Here is a 10913-nt window from a genome sequence, read left to right on the forward strand (position 1 = left end):
TTGGTTGCCTTCCTTTAGGTTAAAAAAGAAGTTGGTGATGTTAGTATCCTAATCAACAATGCTGGTATTGTAACTGGAAAGAAGTTCATTGATTGCCCAGATTCACTTGTGGAGAAAACCATGGAGGTGAACACCATGGCACACTTCTGGGTAATATACAGATATTCTTTTTTTATAGGGAACTGTGAAAGAATGTTGGCACTTAAGTCTGTTTTGGAAATGAGGGGGGAAATCGCTTATATAATTGCTGTTTAACTGGGTGAGCTTGTGAGGCCCTACACGCAACTCAATGACATTTGTTTGTGAATTCCAGAAATAGAGGGTGGCCCACAGAAAGCTTGTGGGAGAGAGTTAAGGGATATGTTTATCCCCTTGTGTGGGCAATCACTTCTGCCTAAAGAAGCAATAAAGTATGTGACCCCCTTAGTATTGGTTCTCTGATATTAAGAGAGACTTCTGGGAAATGTAAAGCTGAAAAGTACTGTTATTGTGGGCAGTCTGGTGCTATAGCCCTTGATATGAACTGACTCAGAGCAGGGCTGCCAAAGCTGCCATAAACTGGCTATTTCATCAACCATTAGCAGAAAAGAGCCTGGTTCATGTGCTTCCATGGGTTGGGTCAGAACTTGTTCTGATTGCATTCTGTCACCTGTTTGCCACTGGGAACTTGCAATATTACAGTGGATCCTCTAAAGCACTCTTACTTGGTGTCTTAAATGTCAAACTGACATACGCTGGCATGATTGATTTGAAGACTTTTATCTTAAATTAGTCATTTGATTTGCATTTCGCTATGAAGGAGACGAACCGATATTGTAATAAAGAACTGAAAGTGAATTATAATAAATAAAGAAGGAATGGTGGATTAAAACATGCTGCTCTGTTTCCGTTTGCTGGAAAACATGGAAATGACACAGAATGGGTAGCTGAAATCAGCAAGTGATAGCAGAAAGATTAGGAGTTCAGTTTTCCCTTCTCAGCTGCTATTTTTAAGATGGAAGCCTATTCGGAAAATGTTGCAGTACTGAGCTCCTGGGTGTGGGGAATTTACAGCTTCCCAGGACTTTAGCTGATTTCTGCCAGCGAGATTGCAATCTGATTTCTGACTCCCCCTAGTGGATGACTACAACATCAAGAAAACTATGGAAACTTATTGGAGCATCCTTAAGAGATCCACCTTGGCGGATTCAGTTAGTAGACGAAGTGGAAATACATATTAGTTAGGACAGGAACTATCTTATTAGCCTCTGTAGAATGAGGGGAAAGCATTAAGACTTAAAAGGTCTCCTTAATAGGTGGCACTTTTTCAATAGTAATGTTCTAACTAATTGCACAATTAAATCACTTTAAGTAATGTTTAACTGTAAGTGTGGGTTTCAATGTGTTTCATAGACTTACAAAGCCTTCCTTCCAGCCATGATGGCCTCTAACCATGGACACTTGGTTAGTATTGCAAGCTCAGCAGGACTGATTGGAGTCAATGGGCTAGCAGGTTAGTGTATTCAAGATCACTCTAAATGGAATCTAAAGGTATGTTCTTGGTTATGTACTTCAGCTACAAGCCATCTAAATAAAATGGTCTGACTTTCAAAACACCTGTACGCTTAATGGCTCCCACTGACCTCAATGGGATCTAGGTTCTCAGCACCATTAAAAATTCTTTTCACCTTTTATTAAAGGACTGGTGGGGGGGTGGGGAGGGGAAGAAGAGAACAGTTACAGCATTTGAAATATAAAGTGTTAAGTAGGGCTTTTATTATAACATCATGTGGCTTTAGCTGCAGCGTTTGTAGAAGGAATATCCACCCCTTCCTCCTCCCCCCTCATTTGAGAGTATTTTAGATAGTATTAAAGATAAGTACTGTACCTTTCTGGGGGGGAAGAGAGGCTAATTGAAATGGTTAGAGCTGCTCCTGTTACGAAGTCTGATCCTCTTGTTTAGAAGATGAAGCAGGACACACAATGGGAGAGAAAAGAACAGCTAAAATAAAGTGCAGCTTCTGTGTCTTTGATGTTGACTTTTACTTGAAGCATTACTGCTGGAAAAATACACGCATGGCACATTGTCTTACTAGCCACCCTAAGATCTGGCAAACTTGTACCATCATCTGGACATTTAGGACATTTAGTTTTAGCTGCCTTTCTGATAACAGGCTTACAGTAGTGTTGCAGAACATGTAGGTGTGGCAGGCTTAGCCACTCTTAGCCACAGAAGGTGAAAGAAAAGAAATATGGTGAGGAAGGGAAAAGACACATGGTGTGGGAGGGAGGAGTCTCACATATCAGATGATAGTTGGGGTTTACCCAGAGCCAGTGGAGGTGACAGAGTCATCTGAATCCCTCTCTCTCTCTGGCCCAGTCTGGTCAGGACATGTCTCAGGATTAGAATGACAAAGGCCCAGTGCGGTCACGGTGGATTCTTTGTCCTAGGAGACAGTTGAGGTAGCAGCTATGATGGTAAAGTTTGTCCCTTTCCTGTCTGTCAGACAGCTTTTGATTGGTGGTGGGGAGTCTTTTCTTTTAAGGACCCCAAAAGAGAGCAACAGCAGTGTAGCTCATCCCCTTCATTATTTTGTTCACCAAGTAAGCCTAATTTTTGACACACTGATTTGGGTTCATTAATGTCTGGTCCCACACTTTTTTTGTTGACCAAGCATAATCTTAATACTGTCCTTGAATTATATAATTCAGCCTTTTTGTATGAACTAATTTAGTCTGTCTCCCTTTCATACCTATTCACATCAGCATTTGTTATAGGTTATTGTGATAATCCGTAAACTTACACTCACTTTTTGCAGTTGAGCTCACAATTCAGATAAATTTGTAGGCGCAATTATTCTAACAGTACCCAGACTACTCTTGTTAGAGCATAATTTTGCCAGACTTTCTTCTCAGACTAGAAGTTGTGCTTGGTTTGCTCAGCATGAGACACTGGACTAAAACCAGGTAGTTATGTTGTTTGCAAGAGTTGTGAGATTCTTCTCTTAATAAAATAATTAACTGCAATAAATAACTCTTCATCTTTCTTCACTTACAGATTATTGTGCAAGTAAATTTGCAGCAGTGGGCTTTGCAGAAGCAGTTGGTTTAGAAATGCTGGCTCTGGGGAAGACTGGCATTAAAACCACTATTGTGTGTCCTTACTTCATCAACACAGGAATGTTTGATGGTTGTAAAGCCAAGTGAGTGAATTTGTGGGTTCTGTGTGTAATTAGTATATGGCACGTCAAAAATGTTTGATTTAAATACATGATTTATGAAAGGTAATTAGTAGAAATGACATAATCTGAAACTATTATAAGGTAGGTTTTTCTCCCTTGTGCCATTTTTAGGGCTCATAGACAAAGCCCAATGATTGCCAGACTGCAGAATCTAAGACTCTTTAATTACATTTCTAGCCCCTATGGTAAGAATATGAATTTTCCAAATTTCAATCTAGTGTAATCCAATGAAGTGTTCTCTTCTTGATTCTGCAAATAGCCTGAAACAGTAACTCTGAAAAAAAATGTGAACTGCTACTCAGATTATTAACTCTACAACCTAGTGATGGTGTCACTTTAATTGTCAACACATTTAACTACTTTGCTGCTCATTTGAGAGAGCACAGACTATGTGTTTCTTTTCTCACAATGTCATGCCTTCTCCCTAGATGCCAAAAGCCTCAACTGTCTCCTATTTGGCTGCTAAATCTCCACTTCCTCATGACAGCTTCAGAAGTGTAGCTCGTCATTGTCAGTACAATCTTTCATGGGATGTTAAACACAGAAAATGTAGAAGCAGAATAAGCTTATCTAAATAAAAACTTTGCTTGATTTGAAGATAGCAAGAATTGAGCTCACAGGCACCAATACCAAGTGAAAACAAGACAGTGGCTGTTCACCACTTTCGAGCTGATTTGTCAGGTGTTATATAATTCCATGAACAGAACTTCATTTTGTAATGTTAGCTTCTAAGTTAGGCCTGGTCTACACTGGCGGGGGGATCGATCTAAGTTACGCAACTTCAGCTATGTGAATAATGTAGCTGAAGTCGACGTACTTAGATCGACTCACCGCGGTGTCTTCACTATAATTCAGACTGCTGCCACTTCCCCGTCGACTCTGCCTGTGCCTCTCGCCGAGCTGGAGTACAGAAGTCAACGGGAGAGCGCTCGGGGGTCGATTTATTGCATCTAGACTAGACTCAATAAATCAATCCCCGCTGGATCGATCGCTGCCTGCCGATCCTGCGGGTAGTGTAGACATACCCTACAAGGCAAAACCTTTTGTAAAATGGGGTATCCTCCTTTTGTAAGGAGCACAACTTTAAACTTGAAGCTGACTTGTTCTAAATTTGAAGTTATCCAGATGAAACAGAGGGGAAAGTTTTGACAATATCATATTAGTAACCATATGTTGTCTTTTTCCAGGTGGCCACGTCTACTTCCTATTCTAGATTTGGACTATGCAGCTGAGAAGATTGTGAGTGCTATTCAACGGGAGCAAGAGATTCTGATGATGCCACGAAGCCTGTACTTTTTTTGTTATATGAAAAGGTAGGGATGGGATTTCTTCTGTCAAATGCATTATGTTTAGTTGCGTGATTACGGACTCTACATGCTACAATATCAAATGATTACTTGGGCTGTCAAGTCTAAGCCTACTTAGATATTTACCTTCGTGAGTTTCAAGTTGCTTTTAAGTTTTAGATAAGTTGTTGCTACAGGAAGGCTTCCTCAGGTGGTGGTCTTGGATACTTTGCATGTCTACATGTCTTATACCAGACTCTGAAGGTTCCTAGTAAGGAACACTTTCCCATAGCTATACATATTTAAATAATCTGTAAAGGGAAACTGTTAGTGTTGACTGAACAAAACTGCAACAGAGAGTTTTCTTCTTGGCTGTGTAGAGGTCTGCCCTTGTAATACTATTGAGCACTTATGCAGGTCAGTAGCAGTTGCTGGATGCTCAGCATTCTTGAAAATCTGGCCACCGAGTTAGGTGGCCAAATATGGATTTAGGAGCTTATCTGTAGGCTTTTTTTTTTTTTTTTTTTAAATCTTGGCCCATCGTTTGATTCTAAATCTCTCTCCTTAAGCTAAAGGGAGCCAAGAGTACTGTTACAGTGGATGTGTTAAATAAAGCAGTGCAGGCACAAATGGGGACACAGAACAACCCCTGTAACAGCACAGAAACTAGAATCCGTCAACAAAGATGGCTGTAGCACATAACTTCTAAAGTTAGGGATAGCAGACAGGTGGGGAGGAGCCACCTGAATCTCAGAAGGATTTGTGAAGAACCTTGAAAAGAAAGGGACTACTGTACCAGAAATGCCCCTACTTATACAGCCCAAAATGCCATTGTCCTTCTTAACAACAAGGGCACACTGACTCATATCCAGCTTCTCGTCCACTGTAACCCCTAAGTCCTTTTCTGCAGAACTGCTGCCTAGCCATTCGGTCCCTAGTCTGTAGCGGTGCATTGGGTTCTTCCATCCTAAGTGCAGGACTCTGCACTTGTCCTTGTTGAACCTCATCAAATTTCTTTTGGCCCAATCCTCTAATTTGTCTAGGTCCCTCTGTATCCTATCCTTACCCTCCAGCATATCTACCTCTCTTCCCAGTTTAGTGTCATCTGCAAACTTGCTAAGGGTGCAATCCACACCATCCTCCAGATCATTTATGAAGATATTGAACAAAACCAGCCCCAGGACCGACCCTTGGGGCACTCCGCTAGATACCGGCTGCCAACTAGACATGGAGCCATTGATCACTACCCGTTGAGCCCGACAATCTAGCCAGCTTTCTGTCCACCTTATAGTCCATTCATCCAGCCCATACTTCTTTAACTTGCTGTCAAGAATACTATGGGAGACCGTGTCAAAAGCTTTGCTAAAGTCAAGGAATAACACATCCATTACTTTCCCCTCATTCACAGAGCCAGTTATCTCATCATAGAAGGCAATTAGATTAGTCAGGTGAATCCATGCTGACTGTTCCTGATCACTTTCCTCTCCACTAAGTGCTTCAGAATTGATTCTTTGAGGACATGCTCCATGATTTTTCCAGGAACTGAGGTGAGGTTGACTGGCCTGTAGTTCCCAGGATCCTCCTCCTTCCTTCCCTTTTTGAAAGATGGGCACTACATTAGCCTTTTTCCAGTTGTCCAGGACCTCCCCCGATCACCATGAATTTTCAAAGATAATGGCCAATGGCTCTGCAATCACATCCGCCAACTCATTTAGCACTCTCGGATGCAGCACATACAGCCCCATGGACTTGTGCTCATCCAGATTTTCTAAATAGTCCCGAACCACTTCTTTCTCCACAGAGGGCTGGTCACCTCCTCCCCATGCTGTGCTGCCCAGTGCAGTAGTCTGGGAGCTGACCTTGTTCCTGAAGACAGAGGCAAAAAAAAGCACTGAGTACATTAGCTTTTTCCACATCCTCTGTCACTAGGTTGCCTCCCTCATTCAGTAAGGGTCCACACTTTCCTTATCTTTCTTCTTGTTGCTAACATACCTGAAAAAACCCTTCTTGTTACTCTTAACATTTCTTGCTAGCTGCAACTCCAAGTGTGATTTGGCCTTCCTGATTTCACTCCTGCATGCCTGAGCAATATTTTTATGCTCCTCCCTGGTCATTTGTTCAATCTTCCACATCTTCTAAGCTTCTTTTTTGTATTTAAGATCAGCAAGGATTTCACTGTTAAGCCAAGCTGGTCGCCTGCCATATTTACTATTCTTTCTACACATTGGGATGACTTGTCCCTGTAACCTCAATAAGGATTCTTTAAAATACAGCCAGCTCTCCTGGACTCCTTTCCCCCTCATGTTATTCTCCCAGGGGATCCTGTCCATCAGTTCCCGGAGGGAGTCAAAGTCTGCTTTTCCAAAGTCCAGGGTCCGTATTCTGCTGCTCTCCTTTCTTCCTTGTATCAGGATCCTGAACTCGACCATCTCATGGTCACTACCTCCCAGGTTCCCAATCACTTGTGCTTCCCCTACTAATTCTTCCCAGTTTGTGAGCAGCAGGTCAAGAAGAGCTCGTCCCCTAGTTGGTTCCTCCAGCACTTGCACCAGGAAATTGTCCCCTACCCTTTCCAAAAACACCCTGGATTGTCTGTGCACCGCTGTATTGCTCTCCCAGCAGATATCAGGGTGATTTGAAGTCTCCCTTGAGAACCAGGGCCTGCGATCTAGTAACTTCTGTTAGTTACCGAAAGAAAGCCTCGTCCACCTCCATTCCCTTGGTCCGGTGGTCTATAGCAGACTCCCACCACGACATCACCTTTGTTGCTCACACTTCTAAACTTAATCCAGAAACTCTCAGGTTTTTCCTGCAGTTTCATACTGGAGCTCTGAGCAGTCAGACTGCTCTCTTGCATACAATGCAACTCTCCCATCTTTTCTGCCCTGCCTGTCCTTCCTGAACAGTTTATATCCATCCATGACAGTACTCCAGTCATGTGAATTATATCATGCTAGCATCCAGAAGCCCCAGTGAAGATCACTGTTGCATTGCATAAACACACAAAAATGCTGCTTCTGCCCTGAAGTGCTTGCACACCCTGGGTATTGTGACAAAGTTCCTGCTCTACCTTGGTGGGTCTTGTGCTTATTGGCAGATTTGTTCGCCTTGGAGCTTCACGACAGCCCTAGCTTGGCCGTTTTTCTGAATGCACAGTCTAGGTCAACTCCTCCTGTGTCTGACCAGGAGTTGGGAGGTTTGGGGGGAACCCGGGCCCTCCCTCTACTCCGGGTTCCAGCCCAGGGCGCTGTGGAATGCAGCTGTCTAGAGTGCCTCCTGGAACAGCTGTGCGACAGCTACAACTCCCTAGGTTACTTCCCCATGGCCTCCTCCCAACACCTTCTTTATTCTCACCATAGGACCTTCCTCCTGGTGTCTGATAGTGCTGGTACTCCTCAGTCCTCCAACAGTCCACGTTCTCACTCTCGGCTCCTAGTGCCTCTTGCTTCCCAGCTCCTCACACACACACACACACCACAAACTGAAGTGAGCTCCTTTTTAAACCCAGATGCCCTGATTAGCCTGCCTTATTTGATTCTAACAGTTTCTTGATTGGCTGCAGGTGTTCTAATCAGCCTGTCTGTCTTAATTGTCTCCAGAAGGTTCCTGATTGTTCTGCAACCTTCCCTGTTACCCTACCCAGCGAAAAGGGACCTACTTAACCTGGGGCTAATATATCTGCCTTCTGTTACTCTCCTGTAGCCATCTGGCCTGACCCTGTCACAGTATGTTGAAGGCCAAAGGTAGTGTGTGCTGTTTTGAATGGCTGAGCATACCAATAGCCTATTTAATGCATGCTCTATTGTGGCTTATTTCTATTGGAGCATATTAATTTTATTGGAAGCTTGATGCATTATTATTCCACTACTTAAAAAGAAAAAAAAAGAAAAAGAAAAACTAGGATAAAACAGTAGGCTATGAAGACCTTTTTCCTTAGTGGTTTCAAAATATATTTGTTGTTTAGGCATTTTTTTAAAGTTCCTGGACTATTTGAAGGCTGGTTGCGCTCCCAGCAGCAGTTAGAGGTCCAATACCTACTTTAAAATCAGTGTTTCTATTTTTTCTTTTAAATGTAACCATTCCCAGTTCGATTTTGATAGTAGAGATTCTTTAAGTAACAGGAAGTGCATAAACAGCTGATGAAAAGATAGCTTCGGAGGCGGGAGGAGGGCAGCCTAAAATTTTTTCCTCCTACCTTCTTTTCTCCATCCATCTCCCCTGATATCCCTCTTCATTTGCCCTTGCCTTTCTATTAGACATCTATTCGTAGTCCCATCTTAAACACTCCAGAGATGCTGATCATCTAGGTGAACATGCGTGAGACACATTTAGGGAGGAGTGAAAAACTATTTCCACAGAAATCCTGTACTACTTCAATTACATATATATAATTTTTGTAGCTGCTGCCACCACTTGAGTGAGTTAAATACCTCTACAAAACTGCAAGTTCTGTTGTACAGATGGGTTATACTAACATGGAGAAATTTGGCTTCTGAGGTCTTGAGTTCAAAAATAATTTATTCCTAAAACTGACAGTTTCCAAAATAAATTGAGAAATTGGGCCCACTTAGATTGAGGAGTGTCTTTCATTTCAGTTTCTTTATGTACATTATCATATGGCAGTATGTTCTAAAGGAATGTCCCATTTCGTGACTTGGGTTCCTGAGTTCTAATCCTTGCTCTGATATTGGGGAAACGCTGCCTCAGTTTCTCTCTGTACACTGGGAATACTTGCTACCCCATAAATATATTCTGAAGACTGTTAGTACTGTACTTTAGAAGCTGTAAGGCTTTGTGTTCTTGGGCTTAGCCACATGGATCATTTTTGTGATTTATAAGACTATGTAAATACTCTGTGTTTTTTCCTTTAGTCTTTTGCCTGTGAAAATGGGAATACTCATTGGAGACTACATCGGGGCCTTCCAGTTCATGGACCACTTCAGAGGTCGAGTGAAGAAGGACTGAAAATAAAGAATGAAAATATCCAATACTAGCAGGTCTAAATTAATGGACCAGTTTAGAGTTTAAAAAATGGCCTGCTATTTCAGCGGCACAGAACTTGCCTTCTGTATAACTGTGCCTCATACTTTTGTTAGTTAACAGTTTTAATCAACAGTTTCCAACACGAGCTGTCTCTCCTTCATTTCCTGAATATCTGTTCTCGATGTAATGCCTGTACAGAGCTCATTTATCTAAATGAGTTCTGTTCATAGTCTCTTATCCTTATTGAATGAGTATGGGACACAAACTAATCACAGTTGGCACCTATATGGGTATTCTCAGTTAAGAAACAGGGTGTAATGGGCTGGGAAGCTGAGTTGACTTTGCATGCCTTCAAGATAGTCCCCTCCAGAACAATATTGTTAGGGTTGTCTGAGAAAGCTTATCTTTGTCTTTGCCTTCACTGTTAGGTTGATGATTGGAAGTATTTAACTATCAATTTCCTGAGCTGTTTGGCATCTTTTACGAGCGCTAAAATTCACATTCAGAAAATTAAGTAAAATGGCAGTTGTACACGCTGAAAATATTTTCCATAGCTGTGGTGTTGATTCACTAATCAAATACATCTGAAGGGTAATAAACAATTTACTATTTAATGTCTGTGGAAAAAATTCTAATAGCCAGTGATTATAAATGTGTCCCTTCCAGAAATGGGCTGATAACAATTGTACATGCTTGTCTGATTACAATTAACTTTTAAATAAATGCCCGTATTTTTAATAGGACAGAGTCATTTATCAAACATAAAGTAAAAATTTAAAGTTATGTCTAAAATATTGTAAATCTTAACGCTGTCTTGAAACAAGAGATACAGAGACACGCTGAATAAAAGTGGCAGTGAAAGAGCCTTCAGAAATCCTTTCAGATGAGATGACTGGCAACTAAACACAAACCACTGGCAATAAATAGTTTAACATGAGTTTCTCTGTTAGAAATTCTTGCAGAGCATGGTGGTGGAGGAAGTTAAATTGGATGGAATCTTTCTACACCTGTAAAAATCAACAAGGACAAACTATCAACCATGTAATAATTTAAAAGTTTAAATAACTTATAATTTGTTCCTCTGAATGGGCTTTGCATCATTTATACTAATCCCATTCGTTATAGTAGCTCTGCCACTCCTCATTTCTCTCTTACACTGTATCTATGCTGCACACCTAAGTTCCCTCTTAAGCTGCCAGGCTGCGCAGCAAGCTATCGAGGGCTGCGCAGGTGGGGAGAGGCGCCCTTCCCCTGGCCTAGCCCAGCCGGGCCCCGCCGGAGCTGTCGCAACCAGGAAGAGGCAACCCGGCCCCAGGCTGCTGCAGTGAGAGAGGGCTGAGGAGAGTGCTCTCTCTCTCTCCCAACCGCAGCCCTGGGGCAGCCTATACCCTAAGCCCCTCATCCCTGGCCACTCCCCGGAGCC

The 10913-nt window shown here is 42.2% G+C and overlaps 1 protein-coding gene across 3 annotated transcripts in view; it reads left to right on the top strand.

Annotated features, from left to right (window-relative positions):
* LOC140906692 (epidermal retinol dehydrogenase 2) overlaps positions 1-10104 on the top strand; it is a 28696-nt gene extending 18592 nt beyond the window's left edge. For all 3 annotated transcript variants that reach the window (XM_073331108.2, XM_073331111.2, XM_073331110.2), the window contains exons 3-7: positions 19-150; positions 1393-1492; positions 3038-3182; positions 4409-4534; positions 9379-10104. In XM_073331108.2, the coding sequence (XP_073187209.2) occupies positions 19-150; positions 1393-1492; positions 3038-3182; positions 4409-4534; positions 9379-9472 (597 nt within the window). In that variant the 3' untranslated portion in view covers positions 9473-10104. The remainder of the gene's footprint in view (positions 1-18; positions 151-1392; positions 1493-3037; positions 3183-4408; positions 4535-9378) is intronic.
* Positions 10105-10913: the final 809 nt, after the last annotated feature.

Source organism: Lepidochelys kempii, chromosome 2 (genome assembly GCF_965140285.1).
Source record: "Lepidochelys kempii isolate rLepKem1 chromosome 2, rLepKem1.hap1, whole genome shotgun sequence".
Taxonomy (NCBI): domain Eukaryota; kingdom Metazoa; phylum Chordata; order Testudines; family Cheloniidae; genus Lepidochelys; species Lepidochelys kempii.